Raw genomic sequence first — 23331 nt, 5'->3', positions numbered from 1 at the left:
TGTAAAACCAATCCCACTCAATACCAAAATTATGTGAAATATTTGCAAATAAAGCACAGGTAGGATTGAATCCTTCTCAGTACAGTTGGATCCAATGTTATTCTCTGTAAGTTGCTTACCCAGTAAATAAAAATAAGGAACCTCTGAGAACAACAATTCCATCCTTGGTAATGTAATGTAATATGACCCTTTTATGATTGGACGACCAAAACTCTCCTCAAACACTGATCTGATACATAAATTTTTAGAAGATGTTATTTATCTACCCAACACACTTCGAAAACTGTATTGCAGTCTTTATGGCATGCTAAAGAAATTCCAAGAATTCCTATGAACAAGCTAACCAATGAATACCAATTAATACTAAAATAGCAAATAAGTTAAACCTTCTCTTCCAACGTAAAGAATTATGTTATCACTTTGTTACTGTTACCTTTGCTTCAATGAACAACGAGAAGATTGTTTCAATGTTAGAAGCATTCTCAATGTCATTGTAGTTGCGGGAGAGGAAATAGCAGCACAACTTGTCAACTTAGTTGTTGATGGCAATGAAATATTCAACTAGAAGCTGGGGTGACTACTGGCTCATAATTCGAAGAAGCTGATATTTGCTCATTCGAAACTCTCTCTACTATTTGCATTACAAATCAGTCTTCTCCCACATCTGCCAATTTGTAGCACACATCAATCAAGTCACTTAGCTCCATCCATATTACCTAATCTGCGTAAACCATTGATTAGAGTGCTACACGTAGCAATATCTGCCTTAATTCCTCTATCCACCATTTCATTGAATAACCTCAGTGCTTCCAAAAAGTCACCATTCTTGCAAAGGGCATTCATTAGTGCAACAGACGCACTGCTGCTCATTGACATACCCTCCACCAAAATCTCGTCCAAGTTCCCATTGATCATTATGGCATAAGTCCATTTGGTACCAAACCTTTCTATAAGATGATTGTGAAGAATTCATCAGCCTGATCTCTGTCACCCAACTTCCATAGGCCATCAATTAAAGCGCTATAGGTAATAATATTTGGCTATATATTTTTACTGCACATTTCTCTATGAAGTTCAAGAGCTTTCTCTATCTCACCCTCCTCACAAAACCCAAAAATAAGAGCTATGTATCTGGATACATCAGGAACTAAACCCTCCTCCTGACTTTCAGAGAAGACACCCATTGCTTCCTGTATGTTTCCGGCCTCAGAGACGCCATGAATGAGAACAGTGTATGTTTGCACATCAGGGAGCAAGCCTCTTCCCAGCATAGAATGAAGGGCAGATAAGGCTTCTGTTAAGTTATCTGCTTTACAGTGCCCATTGATAAGGGATGAATAAATAACATCATTTGGCAATAAACCACGGCCTAGCATCTCCTTGAAATATCCATCTGCCTTTTGCATTTCCCCTGCCTTACTATGTCCTTGGATGAAAGCCCCATATGCAAATGTATTAGGAACCAATCCTCTCTCCAACATATTTACTAAGTATTTCCTGGCGTCTTCCATCCTTCCTTCTTTGCAAAGGCCTATTATTACAGAATTATAACAAAACACATCAGGCACAATACCTTTCTCAGCCATCGTCTCTAAAACCTTACATGCCTCATCAACTCTCCCATCTATGCAGTGACCCGTAATAAGAGTCGTATAGATAATAGCATTCGGCTGAAGCCCCCTCGCAACCATTTCCTCAAAAACAACATTGGCTCTCTGCAAATCTCCACAACGGCAGAGCCTATTAATCATTATGTTGTAAGTTAGTAGGTTAGGCAGTACATTTCTCCTTTTCATTTCATCAAGTAGCTCAAATGCACTACCTAAATTCCGCTCATTACAGTGACCCTCGATAATCGAATTATAAGAAAATGCATCCAGTGTCCAACCCATGGAAACCATCTCATTCAAAAGCTCATGAGCCTTCTCCATCTTTCCACTCTTACAGACCCTATGGATGAGCATGTTATAGGTGGCTACATTTGGCCGAATTCCACAAGCTACCATTTCATCTCTTACCTTGAATGCCTCTTCTACATTGCCTTTGCTAATAAGCATGTCAATCAAAGCAGTGTAACTATTGTGACCAGGCTTCAGACCCATCTCACACATCTCCTGCAGTACCAATCTTGCTCCTTTCAACTTTCGTTCATTGCACAAACTAATTACCAGCGCATTGTACATCACAGAAGCCGGGCTGCAACCCTTTTGCCCCATCTCAACTAACATCATTTTTGCCTCTTCTACATTGCCTTCTCTCACAAGCCCCATCTCAACTAAAATCCTTTTTGCCTCTTCTACATCGCCTTCTCTCATAAGCCCATCAATCAAAGCAATGTAATTAGTGCTACTGGGTTTCAGACCCATCTCACACATCTCCTTCATTACCAATTTTGCTTCTTTCAAATTCCCCTCCTTGCACAAACCACTTACCAGCGCATTATACGCCACAGAATTCGGACTCCAACCATTTTCCCCCATCTCAACTAAAATCCTTTTTGCTTCTTTGATGTTTCCAACCTTACAAAAAACACAGACCAAACAAGTGAAAGTGTAAACATCAGGCGAGATTTTCGCCGCCAACATCCCATCATAAACCTTCCAAAATAAACACATCCTATCAGTTTTCAAAAGATCATTCAATAGGGAATTATAACACCTCAAACTAGGCAAAAATCCATCGTTTTTCAACTCTAAAATCACATCCACAGCTTCCCCCAACTTACCCATCTTCCTATAAGTATCAACCAACATATCAAAAACAATTGGATTAGACCCATTACAATCCCTAAAGCTATTAACAATCAAATTCAAAATGGCAATGAGACCAACATCTGAATGGGTTTGTATCATTCGATCCAACAGACGGTTTGCAGGGCCGAGCATGTTGAAATTGCAGAGAATTATGAGGAGATGAGAGAAGGAATTCAAGGTTTGAGAAAGACCGATTTGATTTTCTGACCAGTAGAAGAAATTGAGGAGGCGTTTGGGGTTTATTACCTGGTTTTGATGAAGAACTGTGTGGATTATTTCTGGGTTTAGGTTTTTGGGTACGTCTGAGGAGTTCATGAGAAGCTGTTGCCAGTTGGGTTGTTTGAGAAGATTGCTGATTTTTTGGGCGTAATCATCGTCTTGTTTGATGGAGTGTAAGCTGGAAAACTTCATAGATTTGGACTCATTTCTGCCTGTAAAAAGGAGAGCTTTTTTGGGTAGAAATCTCCTCATTTCTCTGCTCTGCTTCTTGTTGTCCTCTGTTGTGTGAGTTTGATATACACGGTAGAGAGTGGTGTAATTCAGGGTGAGTCTCAGATTATATGATCTTGTAAAGATCGACGGTTGGATTTGGAGTGAGAGTTTAACCATAAATTTATATAGAGAGGAAGTCTAGACTGAAGGGAGCCCTTGCAAAAAAGAGGTGAAAGGGCTCCCCATTGGCTGCACATCACCATCATGCATTAATAAGGGGAGCCCTTTCACCTCTTTTTTGCAAGGGCTCCCTTCAGTCTAGAATTCCTCTTAAATAGATGATGAAATACCTGTCAATCAAAGGATATGTCTTTTGTAGAAAGGGTAGGAGTGTCGATGGACCGGGGCTAGCCGAATCCGAAGTTTAATGGACAGGACCTAGACGCACTACTAACTCCATGGACATATTTCGGATCATCTTTATAATCCTCCAATTTCAAAGGTATTTTAGTAAAAATAAGCCATATCTATTTTCCGAGCCATTTCTATTTCAGTTTTTTTTTTTTATAGGACAAATACACTTAGACCCCCTGTGATTTCTGACACATTCAACTTAACCCCTAATATTTAAAAAGTTACAAGTAGACCTCCTGTGGTTTCAATTTGTATAAGATAGGCCCCCTCAGTTGATGGTTCGTCCACAGATTGAAGGGTTATCATGATTCGATGGAGCTGATTTTTTTGGCACACCCTATCTATGTCAGGGCCCATCAAATGAACGCTTTTGATTAGACCTGGCAAAAAGTGACCCAGACCCGCGGGTCCACCCGGCCCACCCGTAAATATTGGGTCCAGGTCACCAATCTGTGACCCGTTTAAAATTGACCCGCGGGTCCACCCAGCCCGTCAAAACTGGGCCGGGCCGGGTGGACCCGTGGGTGCCCGTGAGAATTACAAAAGTTTTATTTTGGCCTTTTATTCTTGTAATTGTCATATTTTTGTAGTTTTTTCGGTAATTGTCATATATTAATACATTCTTTTGTACTTTTTTGGTAATTTTTCTACTTTGGTTCCCTTCTTTTTCGGTAATATTTCATTTAAAACTTAGTAACTGTATGATTATTATAAATTGCTATTATTTTATTGCTAGCCACCTTTGTGGCAACTCATACAGGCCGGGTCCGGGTCCAAGCATAGTGACCCATAAAATTTTCCGAGTCATTTTGACCCGGACCCATACGGGCCGGGTCAAAACCGGCCCGGCCCGCCCATTTGCCAGGTCTACTTTTGATCATCCAAATAATGTGGGCCCATACCCGAATTAAAACACTACCAAAAACACGGTGGGCCCACATTGTTTGGATGATCAAAAGTGTTCATTTGATGGGCCCTGACATAGATAGGGTGTGCCTAAAAAATCAGCTCCATCAGATCATCCTAACTCTTCAATCTGTGGACAAACCGTCAACTGAAGGGGTCTATCTTACACAAATTGAAACCACAGGGGGTCTACTTGTAACTTTTTAAACATTAGGGGTTAAGTTGAATGGTCTAAGTGTATTTTTCCCTTCTTCTCTTTTGTCATTCTAAAATCACGAGTCGCCTCATTCTCTTCCTCCTAAAACCATTAAGTCCCTAATTGTAACGTTGCTGCTGCAACTCGCCCTTGTCCTCTTTTGAGAATGTGTTCAACATAAGTAGGAGCTACTAGGACACTCTGATGGAATGTAGAATCCAAAGAACACAACGAAGGACATGGGAAGTAAAATCCGAAGAACACTCCGAATCCGATCCGACTGATAAGGGATTTGAAAGGATCATAACCGAGACAAAGGTGGATCCGTTGACACCCCTAAAAAGGGAGAGAAAGGTTTGGCAATGAGGGGTTCATTCTAATGGCCATTTTGGTCACACACGCCAACGATACCCACTTGGTTATTCTTTCTATTTGATATCTCAAATGCTTCTATTTTGTTGAACGTCTCTAAAAGGAGCAACTCTACTCTTTAATAGTGTATGATACAAATTTGAATAATGATATGGAGACAGATTTACTTGGCATTTACTTGGTTGCTTATGAAAAGGAAAAGAAAAGAGCCACCCTATCCTTCTTCGTTTTCTATTCTCTGCAAAAAAAAAAAAAAAAAAAACCATTTATAGGAAATCGGAAATCTCTGTAAAAATTTCCAACAAGTGGGTTTCGTCTTCCATTTGTTTTCATGAAAGGAGATTTAGATCCATTGGACCATATGGACCCATCGATGCCCCTTCACCAAACATATGCAGTGCAGTGATCAAGATGATATTTATTATATGTGATTTGCTAGGCAATTTCGCAGAAAGACATTTGGCGGCTGACTTTTGCTGTAGATAAGTTTCGAAAGGAAAAATATTTGTAAATGTTCCTACTTGTCATACAAATGAAAAAAGATAACATGAAGAACTATATTCACTTTTTATTTAGAGGGACCTTCAATTTATAAGGCCGAGCCTTGGCGCAACAGTAAGGTTGCTCCGTTGTGACCTGGTGGGTTTGAGTCACGAACTGCAAAGCAGGGGTAAGGCTGCGTACATCTAGCCCTCCCCATACAACGCAATGGAATGAGACTGGTGCACTGGCCCGTCCTATATATATAGGAATATGTTCGTGCGCTTAAGCATTGGAACCAAATGGTGCGCTTGAGTGCACCATTCACATGGGTCCCACAATTTCTGTGAGGATCCAAACCATTCATTTGCAAGGCCCTATCATAGATAGGGTGTGTACCAAAAATCAGCTCCATTGAATTATCCTAACCCCTCCAAAAGTGGAGGGCAAAAATGGGCAGATTTGTGGTCTGTCCATTTTGACCTCCACAAATGGATGGGTTAGGACGACCCTATGGAGCTGATTTTTTGTACACACCCTATCTATGTAAGGCCCTTTCTAGTGAATGCTTTGGATCATCCTAACAATGTGGGCCTCATTGGTTCGAGAGCTAGGGACCTTCGATTTATGATGATATCACTCTAAATTAACCATAATCATATCATTTTCCTCTAAATTGTGGAAAGAGAATTTTTTTTCTGTCAAGTATATTTTCTTGCAATCCAAACCGGGTCTAAGGAACACTTTCGGGATTATATAATTCAAGATTGTACATTCCTGGATTATGAAATCCATGAATCCAAACAGCCCCTTATAAGATACAGAAAATAAATCAGACCTTAGCTAAGCCAAAACTCTGAACACTTAATCGAACCACGTGATGGCATGGGGAGAGGGCTGGTGAGAGAGAGAGATTTCAGAGATGGGGCTGAAAAATAGAGAAAGAGATTTCTGTTTAAAATGAATATTTCCAAGGACTAAAGACTCGGTGGTTGCGTAAAAATTCTGAAATTTGCTGTGGGAAGTACAGAAAATTGATTGTTATTGAAAAATTGTACTGTACAGTTCAAAAGACTGCTTTGTTGGAATTAGTAATTCAAACAGTGGGCCCATATAAAGCCATGCCTTTCACGTACTATTCTAGTAAGGAAACTAGTGTCGGTGGTATTAGTTTTCCAGATAGATAGAGTCCATTATCTGTTTTATAGGAAGTGTTGTTTATCAATTGATGTTATGTGCGAGTAGGATTGCTGAAAAGATAAGAGTCCAGTACTTACCACCGCAAATTTCAGAATTTTTACACCACTGTTTAGTTCTATTTCTTTTCCTCTCGTTTTGCTTTCCAACCCCTTCTCGTTGCCCTCTCAAATCAGAAATCTTTTTCTCGCAATCCAAACATGGGCCAAAAAAATGAATGTTCCTCTTTCTCCCCACATGTTAAGAGAAAAATGCTGTCCAAAGCCAAAATGCCAACAAAATTATGCACAGTTGCAGAAAATTGAACATGAGACTGCATTTGCACTAAAGCACTGGTTTTGCCTCCTCACCCACAAAAGATTATATTTGACACTTTACAGTAAATGTTTCAGATACATTGGAGAGTTTAAAGGCATTTGGAGCAGAAAGAGAGACATTGGCTTGCTAAATACCATGAGGATGGTTTACCTTTCAGGGATCAGACAAATGACGTAAGAAGATATAGTCGAAAGTAATAACGAAGGTGCGGATTTCCATTGGAGCCAGCTCCAACACCAGCTTAGAAGGATCAACAGGTCCTCCTCTCACATGGGTTTCTTCCTTGGGAGGGCCTTCTACTTTCCAAACAAGTCTCTTCTTTTCCATCTCTACCCTTTCTTGATTAGCAGATAAGCTCATCTCTGTTACTTTGGCAATCTGAGAAAAAAAAAAACAAACAGTTTAGTCTCATACATGCATTGCTATGTAACAAGAACAGTCCATTGTTAAAATGGCGGGAACTAGTGGTTTCTCTCTGTTTCGAAGCCGCCTTTCCTGGAGAGTCAATCAATCAAGACTGCATATTAATAAAGAAGGTTTCATCTAGAAGGAGAGCTTACAATGTGACAATCAAATCTCTTGGCCTTTTCAAACAAAACATCAATCTGAGTTTGAGCCCCAATTAAAACAATTGATAACTCGTACGGGTGTGGCTCTTTGGCTTAAGTCATGGGTGTGCTACCCATTAACGCAAGTTCAAATCCCTCTGGGCTTAGCTGATGAGCGTGGTTTATGGGATAGTACGCATACGTAGGGGATAGTCCCGCCCTAAAAATTGGAGCGGGGATACCCTATGTCATAAATATAAAAAAATCATACACCTAGACGGAAAGGTTACAATGTGAATCTCTTGGCCTTTTCAAACAAAACATCAATCTGAGTTTGAGTCCCAATTAAACCATTTGATGCACCGACACGGAAAGTTTATGATATGGCAATCAAAACTCTTGGCCTTTTCAAACAAAACATCAATCTGAGTTTGAGTCCCAATTAAACCATTTGACTCGTCTGAGCGGGCCCATTTCTTTCTGGTTCTAGGACCAGTAGTTCTGGGGATCAACTCGGTCCTCTCAAACTGTTTCTCATTATGAAGGCAAAAAAGATAAAATATGAGTTTGTTTTATAGCAATAGTAATTAATCATTGTTATTTCAAGGTCAATCTATTCACTCTTTGATAGCAAGAACAGTCCCTTGTCAAAATGGACTCATGTCAAACACATTAACACAACTTTTAGGATGAAAGCTTCAGGTTTTTTTCTTAAAATTTATCATTTTTCCACATCTTACACTTCCAATATCTGTATTTAGAGGGGAATGACCCGTTGCATGTGCTCAGCTTCACCATCTAATACAATCTTTAGAATCAAAACATCATCCTTTTGTCTTGATCTTTATATTATGTAGTACAAAAACTTCATATTATCTACTTTTAGCATCTATCTGAATGCAGATCAATATTTAAGGAAAAGATGTAAAGAAAAAGTTCTCCTTTCTAATCTTCTTATTGTTTTGCACTTCTAAGTAGTTTCTATATGAAGACATTTTCCCACATTTTACACTTACAAGATCTATATTTACAAAGAAATGACCCATTGTATGTCACCCCATCTACGGCAACTACTAGTATGGATTTTTCTTCATATTTGTACTAAATAAAATTTTCCACTGAATACATTTTACACTGCACTAAATCTAACATCTACAGGGGAAATGACCAGTATGTGTTCATCACCACCATATGATATAACCTCTAGGATGAAAGCTTCATTGTTATTCTTAAGTAATTGATTATTATGCAGTTTAAAATACTATCCATCTGACTACATTTTTTCACATTTTACACCTAACAAAATTTATATTTACAGCCGAATGACCAGATATGGGCTCATCAGCACCGCCAAATCATAATCAAACAGTGTAAATGAGGTGTGGAGCCCACCTCTATGATGTCATGAACCCACATCTCACCACTGTTTGAGACATAGAGACAGCGCACATACAACGATTATTCAGTGTGCCATTCCCTCAATCATTCCTATACATGACAGTATATCTTTAAACAGCGTCATATAATTTTTCAACGTATAATCATATTGGGATTTCGTATGCATCCATAAACATCTATGTATCTATTAAAGTAATATAGATGCTTTGCTTTTACCTTTTTGTCTGGGAACAGCTTTTTGAGCTCCACCCTAGCCATTACCGAGAGATTCTTATCCTCCCCCATCTAGCAAATTTAAATACAAGCAACAAAAGATGGATTTAGTTATAAGATATGATTATGGAAACTTTTCAATAAACAAGTCCAAGGTGATTTGGAACTCCTCGTTTTCTTATCCAGAGAGTATAAAGCTGCGAGTTCACCAAAACCATTTACGTCTGGCAGTTATGGCATAAGCTCAAACAGTTTCTAATGGCTATCTGATGAAAAGTGAGGAACACACCTCATATAGGTGCGCCAACCGAAGGAGAACATTTCCATCTTCAAGCTCCTACATAAACACCGGAAAATGTGATAATAGGAGTGAAAAAAATTTATTTAGAAAAGGAACCCAGTAACTCGAAATTTGTATAATTCCAACTTGTATTAGATGCTATAGAGAATGAAGATTTGAGTAACAATTGCAATCCCAGTTGTATATCAAGTCAGGAGAGGCGTGTTTCATACCATACCAATGCTTAAAAATCCGATACTTATTCCAGTACCAAACCTTTTGTACTATTCAATCTTGAAGATTTGGAGTGTCATGCTATAGCTACTTGCAACCCTTAACCTTTAATGCATGACTTTTTTTTTAGCTAGACAAGAATCTAAGACATGCTAAATTTCCATCCTCCATAGAGCCGTGACTGCAGCTATGTAACAGAAAATAACTATTTAAAAAAAAAAAAAAAAAATATATATATATATATATATATATATATATATATATATATATATATATATATATGTGTGTGTGAAAAAGATGCGTATTTTGAACTGTATCAAACTTAAAAAATGCATATAAATTAAAAATACACATAAAATGAATTAATAGCATTTTCCTGAATGATATGCGATAAATTAAAAATACACATATAAATATGTGACTGCTGCGACTGTTCTACTGTGCTTTGCCGCCTTGCTGGTTGCCTTTAAGATTCTTCAAATTTGACACTTCTGTATTCTACTATTTCTATTCTCTGATTTCTTTTCATTTCTTCTTAGTTCTTAATTCTTATTATAGTTTTCATGCTTTTTTAGTTCTTAATTGTTATTATATGGTTTTTCAACAATTTGGCACTTGGGTATCCCGTGAAGTCCTTCAATAATTTGTCAGATCCTCAAGTAATCTGTCAAGTTCAATAAACTAAGGAAGATTCTGTTAAGCTCAATATGTGGGTATCTTTATTTTGGGTACAGGCTATCCCCTTGGTTGTATGTTTTTGTTTTATTGGAATGAAAATTGTTACCTTCAAAAAAGCTAAATAGGTTCAATGTGTGGGAGCATGTGTAACCGAAGAGGGGAGAGAGATCAAATGGAAATTCTATGGGAGACTTTTTGATGGAAGCATGGAACTATTACAAAAGCTAAATTTCAACTATGAGTCCCAGATTATGATTATGAAGTAGCGATGGATTCTTTTAATTGGTTAAAGGAGAACCAAGCTCAAAGTAAAAGGAAAAAAAATTAATGAAGTCATTTCCAGGCAGAGCTTCTACTGGAAATTATATATCACCAGAGGTCTGGAATTATTACAAAAGCTAAATTTCAACTTTCAAAGATATCCCAGAGAGATATACAACTATGTGTGGGAGTCCAAGATTGTGATTATCAAGTAGCAACATATTATTGGAGAACCAAGCTCGCAGTAAAAAGGAATTTTTTTAAAATTAAATGAAGTCCCCAGAGGTATGGAACTGTTACAAAAACTAAATTTGTAATAGTTAAAGGATTCTTTTGGTCAATTAAAGGAGAAACAAGCTCGAAGTAAGAAGGAGAAAATTTTAAATTAAATGAAGTGATTTGCACGTAGCTCTTCTACTGGAGATTCTATATCATCAGTAGGAACCAATGGATTCAGTTTCAGAATCTCAAATAAATTCATGTAAGAAAACCATCCAGAGTATGATTCAAAAACAGAAAAAGAAACTATACCCTTTCATTTGCTTATGACATGTGAATTTGTGAGGCTTGCTTGCCTATAGTAAATCCGAACTTCTGCCTTGATGATTTTCCCCAAAATTTAAATGTTGTAGCTATGGTTTGTGGTTGTATACATTACATAGAAGTCCATGAACGCAAGAAGGAATAAAATAAGGTAGCTTTGATTTGAATGCAAAAATATAGATAATTCACAAAAAGAATTAACGATAAGAGAAGTCCATGGTAAAAGACCATATCAGGATTTAAAAGTAATTATAAGAAAAGTCCATAGTAAAAGACCATATCAGGAGTTAAAAGTCATAATTATTTTGTCATCAGTAGAATGACTCATGTTTTACGATAAAGAATGTTCTATTGAAGCAACAACATAAGTATTTAAAATGATTTTACTTACTGTAGAGCTTGTCTCCCATCTAATTTACACAGTTTGATGTTAACTACTTTTATCTAATTAATAAAGGAAAATGATATCAGCAGAACCATATTTTGATATTTTCAGAATCCATCTTGTCTTAGTATTTAAAGGGCTGTAAAAAGGTTATTAAATTTCCCAAAAAGCTCTCACGAGCCAATTAAAGAAGAAAAAATAGCTGGATTTGTGCACATATCAAAATATGGTTGTGCTGATAACATATCCCTCAATAAATTTTTATCATTTTCAGAAAGGAAAGATTTTAACTATTGCAAATGCAAGGAATGTCCTTAAATACCTGGAGGGTGATGATTGCAACATTATCAGGTAAACTGTAGTTGGACTCCATTGCCGAGAAACTCGGTACATGAGAACTTGTCCAGGTATCTCCCTCCTGAAAATTGAGAAGCAACCAATAACTGAGTTTAACGGACCGATAGGTCTTGAAAAAAGTCAGCTGAAACGTCTTTCACCTGCTCTGTGAATGCTAGAAGAAATGGAGAATACATCTCCTGGCCAAATGAACGGCGCCACTTAGCACCCTCTCCCAGGGGATCAATTCTGAGACAAAATTTTCCATGAACCTGTCAAGAAGTTATTGAAGCCATTAAACTAAAATGGCCTGTATTGTGGCTACATTGAAGCTAAAGATAAATATCATGAAAATATGTTAGGTTAAAGCCACAAGATGTACCTCTACACATATGAAATCATACGACTTAATACATATAATTAAAGTACAACTGGAAAGAAAAAAATTATTTAAATCGCCATCATTCTTCAATTATCCTTGTTTAAGGGAAAGGATCACTAAAGTATTAACTCTTTTACAATCACCAAAATACGTCAGGCACGTGGTGTATAAAAGTCAAAGGAGCTAGTGTCAATAAAGAGAAAATAATAGTTCCAGGTCATATCTTTTGTAAAGAAGCAGATGGGTCATGTTACTTGCCCCAAAGATATTGAAAGAAGCTGAAGCCAAGTTGCTCTCGAATAAATGATGATCAAGCGAGATAAGATCCTAATTTTGGAAAGAAGGGTTTTTACCTATCACAGTAGTGACGTCATAGTAAGAAGAAACTCTGCAATAAGTTAACTCAAGATCACAAACATAGGCCGATCTCCAGTCTTATAAGACTAGTTTCCTATTTCAGACTTGTAATACATAAAAAAAACTGCATGATTCATTGAATATGCCATTTTTTTACAAGATTCAAGAATTATTTATGCAATTTTCTCTCTTTTTTTAATACCTTATCTGTTCTTCATAACATTGCATCTGTTAATGAATGATTTATTCGTTTAACGCATTGTAAGATCTACCAGTTTATGCATGTTTTGTTTATTTTCTTCATTTTATTTACTGAATTTTTATTTTTTTATTTTTTCGAGTTCTAGTTATCATATGCTAGCTTTTAATTGCTATAGAGCTAGATCTACATGTTTTGAGCATGATCCATGTATGTATGGTTCTATGTCCCATTTTTTAATAAAAAAATTCTTTTTGCATTTTTTTCATGCCTTTTCAAATTTTTAGTAGTCATCTTCCATCCATGTTAGAGAGTGTTAGAACTTTAGAACTATATCTTTTTACTCATGCTGAAGAAAGTGATACATAGGCTAAAGAGTCACCTCACGCATAATATGGACATGTTTTAGTTCAGCAATGACACTCAAAAGGGTCTCTTTGGTTGCACAAAAGCTAGGATGGCTTAGGGTTTTTGCATGGCATTTGGCGCCACGTCAGCAAAACTCTTTGTTTGGTTGCCAATATAAGCATTGAAATCTCAGGAGACTACCTAGGATGTCTCCGGGTTAATCACTGCTTGCCTGTTGATATGTCACTATTGTCTCTTTCCCTATAAAATCCAAGCAAAAAAACAACAAAAAAGGTGATTTTTTGCTTGGATTTCTTGGGAATGATGCTTTTCTTCTATTTCTCTCTCTTCTCTCACTATATTGGCAATGAAACTCCCTAACACTAATCTATGAGGTTGACAACAACACTACTTACCAGTTACCACTATTCTACGAGGTAAGTTCCAGGCAAATCCAATGTTTGTCTCCTCCCTGTTGACTACTTACACCACAACTCTGCAAGGTAAATACCTGAAACAAAATAGAGCTAAAGGATTCAGAAGAAGCTACATTGATCATCTTGTGTTTAAAAAGGGGATCGAAGGTCGGTCATAACTTAGTAGCATACGTGGGCAACATTGTTATAACTTATAACAGATGATTATGATAAATTCTTTCAAGAGTTCACAAATCGTCTAAAGAGAGTAACTTGATCATTTATCCAAGAGTGTATCGAAGACTTTGGTAAGCATATGCACTTTATGCAGTGAGTGTGCTCATCCCAATGGATCTGAGAAAATCTTTTCTGGGAGACCTCTCCATACCATATTGATCCTATACTAGATACCAACAATGATCTTCTCCAACAAACACTTACCAAAAGATTCAACAATACAAGTTTCACGGATAAAATTGTTCTTCACCGAGAGTATTCTATAAAGACCTAATAATGAAAATTTTCATCAGATCGAATATGACGTTTGAAAATCACTTTTCAAAGATCCAAATGTGACAGTTACATATAATATCGAGAATGTTCTTCTATGAAAGACCATCTGATCGAATATGACGTTTGAAAGTCACTTTTCAAAGATCCAATTGTGACAGTTACACATAATATCGAGAATGTTCTTCTATGAAAGACTATCCATGATGATCTAATGATAAAATTTACATCATATCAAAGATGACCTCCTATCCAAGCTACTTTTAAAAGATCCAACAACGCAAATTACATGGATAAATAATATCCTTCGGAAGATTAATCCATGAAAATCGAATGGTGATACTTACATCTGATCGAATATGATTTCCTTCGAGATTCACTTCTCAAATATCCAACAATGCAAGTTACATGGGTCAAGCTCTTCTCCAAAAGACTTCCATGAAGACCCAATGGTGAAATTTACATCATATCAAAGATGATCTGCTCTGGGAGTCACTTTCCAAAGATCCAACGGTGAAATTGACATGAATTAAGGATCTTCTGCTCTAAAAGATTATTCCATGAAGATCCAATTGTGATATTTACATTGGATTGAAGATTGCTTACTTCGAAAGTCAGCAAAGATCCAACGTTGCAAGTTGCATGGATCAATATTTTTCTTCTCTAAAATTTTATTCCGTGATGATCCGATGGTGAATTTTTAATCATATCGAGATCATCTCCTGAGCGAGTCACTTTTCAAAGATCCCAAGGAGCATGTTACATGGATAAAGAATTTTCCTAAAAGACACTCCCTGAAGATGCAATGTCGAAACTTACATTGGATCGAATATGATCTCTTTTGAGGGTTTCTTCTCAAATATCCAACAGTGTAGCTAAGACAGATCGAGAACGTTTTTCTTCGAAAGATTATTCCATAAAGATCCAATTACAAAATTACATTGTATCAAAGATGATCTCCTTCAGGGTCATTTCCTTAAGATCCAACAATACAAATACCAAAGATCAAATTTCTCTAGAGAACATTCATGAAGATCCAACGGCAGAACCGGAACAACATATAAATTAAAGATGATGTTTCTTGAAAGACTACCTATAAGGAAAATCGCATTGATCAAGATGATTTCTTCTAAATTAAAAGTACTTGAAAGATCTAAAAGATCGCAAGCCTTCTTACAAAGACATTAACAAAAAATCAAATCTTCTTTCAAGATGTTAGAACCTGCAAAAGAAATGCTCAAGATTCACATAGCAAGACCCCTCATAGAGAGTTTATTCTATGTTTTATGTATATGATAAATTCTATGAAGTTTGTAAATGTAAGCTGTAGGGTTCTTGATGGATTAACCAGATGAATTTTTTTTGTATAAAGAATGCAATTAATGAAAAAATTCGGAAGCATGAATTCCCATTAAATTAATAAAACCAATTTTAAAGAGGAAAATTTGATCTCAGTATATTTGTGTGCTCTTTCTGATGCAGAAATTTGTTGAGAATGCTTAGTAATATAACCGTAGTGTTAAGGCTTACCATATGAACCATTCATTGAAAACAACACAATAGATTACAGTACTTAGTCAGACTATCTACAGAGAACAAATCAACCTCAAAGTATCGACCTGAAACAACTCCTTGGTTTCATAAAATAATTCCTTATTTTCCCTCAAATAAACAGATGGCTGTGTGAGGACTTACTGTTAGTCCTATACATTCATCAAGGACGCAAACCACTTCATTTAGTGACTCTCCAACACCTTTAGAATCATCACGAAGCAACCTCCTATAAAACCAGAAGAGAGATAAAAGAGTTCAGAATATATGTTGTGCAGCTATAGGTAATTATGAATTCTCTAGGTAAATAAAAAATACTGCAATTGAAAAAAGTAAATCAAACATTGACAGATGAAGAGCATACCTGTGGAGCATCAACTCTATTTGTCCATCCAATAAGCTGGACCCACCTACAGAGCGGTCTACCAATACTGAGAACTCTGTACTGTTATCCTCCACGTAAATTCCAAGATTAATCTGAAAAGAACAAAAAAAACTATGTAAACTCTGTTGTCCTCCAAATAGAAAATGGTGACATTAAACTTTCACATCAGTTTAGATGATTATGGCAACCAAATAGGCTTACAAAATGAAGCAAAAAAACTGCTGTGTTGGAATGAACAGAAGCTAAGGCACACCAGCAAAAAATATCCAGATCTAGGTTACTAAAGCAAATCTGTAAACTATTTCTTTCACATTAAATGGCAAAACACCAGATTAAAGAAAAGTTTGTTTTCGGCAGTAACATCAGAATAGGGGGAAAAAATTAACCCATTGCTTAATTACATGCGATTAAATTTTTTGAAGCTGCTTCCACATTCTTCAAATCAATGTATTTGCTTCTTAACTCCACGGTAAGTGCATGCAACTTGATATTACCTAATTCAAGAACATAGGGAGTCGACATGTGGCAGTATATGTTTTCGCTATAACAAAATGATGCCTCAGAGTACCAAATTACCAATTAAAAACTTCCTTGCAAAGGAAACTTACCGGGTAATAGTTTCCGGCAACAGGTTGGGTCACTTCTAGATCCCAGTCTGACCTGTAATTTCGAATCTGCAGATCATACAATTTTTTATAGAAATTATTATCAATATAAACAAATGAGCTACATTGATTTTTCATCTGGAAACTTTGATGTTTGAAAAATTAATGCAGCACATTAATTTTTCAAACATCAAAAGTTTCCAAATCTTGTTATTAATACCAAGAACGTAGTCAACTTAAACTATAAGCGTCTGCTTGGAAGCTCCAAAAAGTGGGAAAATAAGAATACATATCTTTCATTTCCTAGCATCATTTGGTTGCCATTTTGGAATTCACATGCAATTCCTTGTCGGATGTAAATTTTCCAAATACAAGCCATTTTGCACTGTGTGGCTTTCCTCTCAAATCAAGAGAAAACGGGAAGTAAAGAATCAGAATCCATATTTCTTTCCTTCAACTTCTATATTACGTGCATCCAAACGAGCCTGAAAGGTTAATATCTTGCAGATAAGACATTGCTATATCCTAAAGATAGCTAGTCATTAATGTTCAAAATATCGGTATTGGCCTTGTTATCAGCTGTACGGGCAAGATACGTATTGGTCATAACCTTGATACTCCCATGAATCGGGTGATAACATATTCTCATGGTCTCAAAAACAGAATGATACGCAATGTCTCCATCACATGTTTGCGCTTATTTTTTATTTTTTATTATTTTTGGAATATTTAATGTAACTAAAAACCATGATTTGATATTTTTAATGTGATCTATTAGATTCTTATTGTATTGCGAGCACATCAGCCTCAGCTGCCTCGCCTTTCTTTTGCTGCAAATTTTCTATTTTTTTGATGTTTCAAACTTTTTGTTTACGGAGATATTTTCTTTTGCTTTCTATTTTTATTTTTTAATTTCAATATCGATATTTTTTTTTCGTTTCTAAATCTAAATTTATTTGTTTGGGTATATCATTAACTTATGTTATTTAGGCATACTGAACCTTTTACCATTCAAAAACAATCTAAATTTATTATTTTTTAATGTCATGTTTTAAGGTTATATTTTAATTTCTGATGTTGGTCAAGATTTGTTTTTAAATTCTAATGTATGTATATACACAAATTTGACATTTATTCAGAGATTAGATTCTTTAAAATAAATTATCTTTATGTTTTTATGTATGTCGGGAATGTTATTTTTGTTTTTTTGGTATTTTCACCAATTTTTATTACATTTAATTTCTTTAATTGCGTTAGATTTTTTTAATTTTTGCATTAATTGGATAATTTATTGTTATATCATTCAAAACATAAGATGTATTGACCTGGTAAGTTTGCTCCATTGTGATCTGGTGGTCACGGAAACAGTCTCTCTGCAAAGCAGGAGTAAGGCTACGTCCATCTAGCCCTCCCCAGACGCCGCAATGGCGGGAGCCTCGTGCATTGGGCCGCCCTTTTTTCAAAATATAAGATAACATTACCTAAATAAAAAAAAGTTCATTATGGCTGAATAACATAAGTTAATTATATACCCAAACAACATAATATATAAATGTCAAGCTTAGCAGCACAAGCTTGTAACCCGAGTGGGGGCTCTAGAGTAGAGTTGGACGGCTGGTTTGGCCGTCCTTTTAAATCGGTACTGGTTTGGCTTCACAGGGAGGGGTCCGATTCTGCTTTCTACTGACTCACTCGAAGTTGGGAGTTGACTCGTGTGGCTCGGTGATGTGGACCCCATCCTTGATAAGGGCGACCAAGTGGAGAGGAAGGGGTTCCACACAACCTTGAGCATCCCAAGGCATTGAGACGATCAACTAGATTGAGGGGCAAGGCAGCTAGTGGAGTGGCACAAATCTAATAGCACCTTCAGGGCATCACTTGTAATTTCCAATTTTCCATGCTTTTGTAGGTTGTAATGGTTCCGGCCTTGCAATTACAGTACAATTGAGGGGCCGTGTAGTGAGGTTTTTTGTACATGGGAGGGAAAATAGGACTGTTCATCCACACTATAAATAAGGGAGAACTTCATTCATTTGGAACTTTTTGCTGAATTTGAATGATTTCATGTACACTGTAGCTAGAAGAGAACGAGATTTGCTGATTTGTGGAGAACATCGACTGAGAAAAAAATTCCTGGATTTCAAATGTCTTTCATCTCTTCTTCATCTTGGCTTGAAATTCATAGCTGAGCTAAGTTCTTTCTCGCCGATTTCTGTTACAGTTCTAACACAATTACAGTTTCCATCCATCTTTTCTTGTTCTTGATCATCCTGTTTTGTTTCTTTTCATCAATTTGGTTTGTGTCATAACAGATCTATGGAGTTTCTCTGTTTTCTCTTACATTTTGGTGGCTGTAATTGCAATTTCATCATTCTTTTACTGCATTTTCAGCAACTTGTTGTTCATGTTATATTCTTGATAGCAGTTAACTATTTTCGAACTGTTCTTGTACCAATTTCCTGGAAAAAAAATCTTATAAGCAAGATTAACAACCTAGCATCATTTCTTTGATAAAAAATCGAATTTCCTTGTCAAGATTTACATCACTCGGGCTTGAGGCCGAAACCGGAATTTCAATCCTTGATCGTGATAGGCTGGCTTCACAAGGCAACGACCACATTCAGCTTCCTATGGTGGAAGAATAACGAAATGGTGCAGCTTGTATCCAACTCAATCCTTGAAGCTGAACTCGACTGGACCTCTACCTTTTCTATAGAGGCCTATATAAAAGATAATACATAATTGCATATGTAGGGTTGAAGACAATTGATGGGACCTAGTTGCACTTATGTTTGCATTTTGTGATGTATTTTTAATGAAAGAGCAAACCTATCATGTTGTAGTGTTGTTGCATCTATTATCATCAGTTGCATTCCTTTAACTTTCAAGTATCATATAGATTTACAAAACAACTAAAATACCAAGAACTAGTATAACAAAATGCCTCGTAAGTCACAAGCTAACCCTCCCAAACGATTTCTAGCCCTAGGCAAGTCTACATCGGTTGGGGAAATTGTCATTATAGTAAAAGATGAAGTACAATAATTGAGGAACGAATAGAAGAGAAATAATGGTGGACTCATCTCTAGATGGGTTGTGTATATAACAACTTGGTGTGGTTTCTAACACTGGTTGACATGGCTCACACCACTATGATGAGGATTTGCCCAAACATAAATAGCTAAGAGTAGGTTTGGGCGCATTGGTCACCACCCACTATAAGTGGTCTCCAACTTGCTCACCATATAAGTGGGAAATGGGTGGCCGATAGACGTTGCGCAAACCGTGGACCCCCTAATGGATTTTTAAAGGCTTTTTACAGAAAGGCATTTTAGATGTCCACCCAACACTAGCAAAGGCGTCTTCACCCAGCAATAACAAAAGCTAAGGCTTGTCAAAGATCCCAACGACACCATTAAACACTAACAAGTCTTTTTAAATAAGACAACCCACATTGGGGCCCAACATGTGAATGTGGATGTGATAAAATTTAATTGCCGACTACAAGTCCGATCCATTGCAATTTATCCTACTTTGATCAAATGATCCTTGCCCCACAATCCCTCAAGCCTCGGTTATGTTTACACCATGAAAAGCTGAACTTATTGAATATGTAGGCCTTAATATTAAGGATGGGATGTCAATTTGGCATGAGACTACAATCGTGTGGATTGCCGATGTAGTTCATCCTTTCCAAACTTAGAAGGAACTTAAGATCCAGGGATGGGGCTTGAGCATGCAAGGGAGAGGGGCCCACTCTTTAGTGGGGCACAAATGTAACCTAATTCAGTTGTAATTAATCGATTTATGCCAATAGAAAAAATGTGATGCAGGGAATACGATTTTCATGGACCAGTAAGAGAAAAAATTTGCCTCCATGGTAATCAAAGATTCAAAACACTTCAGGGTATAAAACAATGACGGAAACTTAAGTTTTAATATTGATTCCAGGATTGCTAGAAACAAATCATTACAATGCTTACCCATGATATCGATCAACATTTCCAGCTACACATCCAGATAACTAAATGTGTACCCCTATATATGCCAATACAATTTTATTTACTTCAGAGCAACGTGAAACAACAGACATCTAAAAATCGAATGATGTGATTGAAAATCAAAATGCCGGCTTGGAAATGCAGAAATTTCAACAGGAACTCCAACCATAAACCGTACCCCTCTACAATGCTTATGCGTGATATCCCATTACCTTTTCAGCTACGCATCCAGTATGTGAATATGACGAGAGACTACCCTTCTGTATGCTGAAACAGTCTAGCTCTACCCATGGTTTTAAATTTCGGTGGAAATTTCGGATTTCGGTTGGGACTGACACCGAAAGTCCATAAATCCAAAATTTCAGGATTTTCGAGAAAATGTAATTTTAAATTTGTTTTTCTGAAATTTACTTTCTTTACAAAAATTTTGGTCAAAATTTCGGCACAATAACAAAACTTGTTTTTTTTTAACCGAATTTCAGCCGAAGTTTCGGTTTCGGCTATGTCCAAAACTGAAACCGAAATTTTAAACCTTTGCTCTACCTCAATGAACTAGAAAACATCAGGCATCCAAATAAAGAATGATACCACTATTTATCAATGCACTAACATGGAGACAGATAAAAAGGATCAACTAGAACTTCATCTGTATCTCGTCCTGTAATCATTTTGAGAATCAGTGCTACGACTAGCTTCTTGATCAAATAAAAAAGAACACAGACGAAGCATACCCTTTTAATAAAATCGCGTCCATTAGAATCTGTGTAGAATGTTTTGTTGGTCATCATTGCAGTTGTAAATTGAGTGACAATTTCTTTCCCAATTTCATCATCAACAGGTATGGGCCCAACCTGGAAAATTGATTGGTACTATTGAGTTGAATATTTTTTTAGTCTACGAATCAATGTCCAAAGGTGTATGCTTACAGTGAACTCAATTTCAACATGCTCCTTTCCCTTGTACACTCTGGTGATCTGCACTTGCAATAAAAAAAATGTTACACCATATATATATATATATATATATATATATATATATATATATACTTTTTGGATGAGTAATAGAATAATCAGAAGGAAGATAACTTCAAATACTCGTGCAATATTCTAATCTCATTAACAGGTTCCACATAAGCATCTTGTTTGGGAGTGTTCATCTATGAGAACTAGCATCAGATTCTAGAAAAGGATCTAAATAGTGTGTCACCTATCCTCTTATCTTTCTCAATCTGACTGCATCAAAAAATTCTGATGAACAAGACATACGAATAAGAAAACACAAAATATGCACAAAATACTTACATGAGAAGTCTCTATTTGAAATGCACAAAGTCAAAAAGTTCTTTAGGAACAGTCTCGCTTGGAGTTTAATATTTTATTCATCCAAGTGAACATCCCACAGTAAATTATGCAGAAATTCCTTTAAACACATGCAAATAAAAGCACGAATCATGTACCAAACAAAATCTTAGTAAATTGAATAAAGTTCAGTAAAGATTTTCTATGGCAGATTAGATCTCACATTTGGCAACCATTTTTATTTAAAGAACCAGTTTAAAGTACTCGAAGGATAATGCACGCATAAACATGCTAGTGTCTTTTTCTCAACAAAAAAAAATGCCAGTGTCTTTAAAGCTGCCTCAAATTTAAACCAAAATATGTACTTATAAATTTTGCCAATTGGCAGTATCTTGACAATGCCACATGCAAGATCAAAGCCATTAAGCTCCGTGCTATCTTCTTCAACCTTTTTTTTTTTTTTTGCAGCCCGGGAAAGAACCAGGCAATAACATGCACAAAAGATTTGAAGTCACTCAAGGAAATGTCAAGATCCCAAATTGGGTTTTGCACAAATCTCTTTTTAAAGTTCACAAAAACATCCATGTTCTTCAATGTTTCCAAGCTTTTTTTTTTAATGGTGGCAGATTTTCATCAATGACGGAAAGACCGAGGTGGTCAAACCAAGAAAAATACAGAAGCAACCATACATAGCAATATAACATAAAAGAAGAGAAAGAGAGAAAATTCTCAAGGGGGAAGATAGTCGAACATCTCGATTCCCAACTTAAGAACTCCTACCCTCACTAAACTAATTCGCCGCGGCATTAGCAGACCTGCGGATATGGATAAAAGAAATTGAAGCGTCTCCCACAATATCCTGAATCTCAAAAGGTGCGCAAATCTCCAAGGGGGGGGGGGGGGGGGGGTGTGAGAGGGGACAAGAGAAACTAGGAGCCAACAGATGACATTGAGGGAGACCCCCTCCGCAATCACCCGATCTAGAGAAAATCTGGCCGTGGTTGTGGGATGATGAGGTGGAGAAGGGTTAGGGGACATGTGGTTGGGAGAAAAGGGGTTATGGGAATATAAGTGGCCGTGGTTGTGGATAGTGAGGTGGAGAAGGGTTAGGGGATATACGGTTGGGAGATAGGGTGGAGATGGTTGGGAGATGGGGTGGTGATGGTTGAAAATATGAATTTCAATAGCTATTCCGTAACATTTTGCGTGGTAATTCCAATTTCAGGCCACATTTAAAGAAACATTTTAAATTAAAATTTACGCACATAATAAAGCTGAAATTGTGACATGGTAGTCACGGGTTCGAGTCACGGAAATAGCCTCTCTACAAAGCAG

The 23331-nt window shown here is 36.7% G+C and overlaps 2 protein-coding genes across 3 annotated transcripts in view; both read right to left on the bottom strand.

The window, feature by feature from the left end:
* LOC143847249 (uncharacterized) lies at window positions 1–3267 on the bottom strand. Its single transcript, XM_077356012.1, has 2 exons — window positions 434–3267; window positions 1–229 (listed from the first exon to the last, which is right to left on the bottom strand). Exon 1 carries the CDS (start codon window positions 3222–3224, stop codon window positions 1041–1043), a length of 2184 nt encoding a protein of 727 aa, XP_077212127.1. The 5' UTR covers window positions 3225–3267; the 3' UTR covers window positions 1–229; window positions 434–1040.
* A 3473-nt stretch (window positions 3268–6740) lies between these two features.
* Window positions 6741–23331, bottom strand: part of LOC143847248 (alpha-mannosidase At3g26720-like) — a 35364-nt gene continuing 18773 nt past the window's right edge. The window contains exons 20-30 of one of the 2 annotated variants that reach the window (XM_077356011.1): window positions 21625–21672; window positions 21430–21549; window positions 16701–16766; window positions 16072–16184; window positions 15852–15936; window positions 12106–12216; window positions 11931–12026; window positions 9517–9564; window positions 9231–9299; window positions 7219–7446; window positions 6741–7004 (exon numbers count right to left, since the gene is read on the bottom strand). In XM_077356011.1, coding sequence (XP_077212126.1) covers window positions 7222–7446; window positions 9231–9299; window positions 9517–9564; window positions 11931–12026; window positions 12106–12216; window positions 15852–15936; window positions 16072–16184; window positions 16701–16766; window positions 21430–21549; window positions 21625–21672 — 981 coding nt within the window. In that variant the 3' untranslated portion in view covers window positions 6741–7004; window positions 7219–7221. Of the gene's footprint in view, window positions 7005–7041; window positions 7447–9230; window positions 9300–9516; window positions 9565–11930; window positions 12027–12105; window positions 12217–15851; window positions 15937–16071; window positions 16185–16700; window positions 16767–21429; window positions 21550–21624; window positions 21673–23331 lie in introns of those variants that run through there. The other variant, XM_077356010.1, reaches the window with a different exon arrangement.

This window comes from Tasmannia lanceolata, unplaced genomic scaffold (genome assembly GCF_043159265.1).
Source record: "Tasmannia lanceolata isolate RefF3 unplaced genomic scaffold, GAP_Taslan_0.1 ptg000015l, whole genome shotgun sequence".
NCBI classification, from domain to species: Eukaryota; Viridiplantae; Streptophyta; class Magnoliopsida; order Canellales; family Winteraceae; genus Tasmannia; species Tasmannia lanceolata.
Note: the sequence above shows the minus strand (reverse complement) of the source record. Positions and strands in the feature narration are given on the sequence as shown.

What these genes read in the sequence shown, in the direction of transcription:
- LOC143847249 (XM_077356012.1), bottom strand. Translation starts at nt 3,224, where the DNA reads ATGAGGAGATTTCTACCCAAAAAAGCTCTCCTTTTTACAGGCAGAAAT.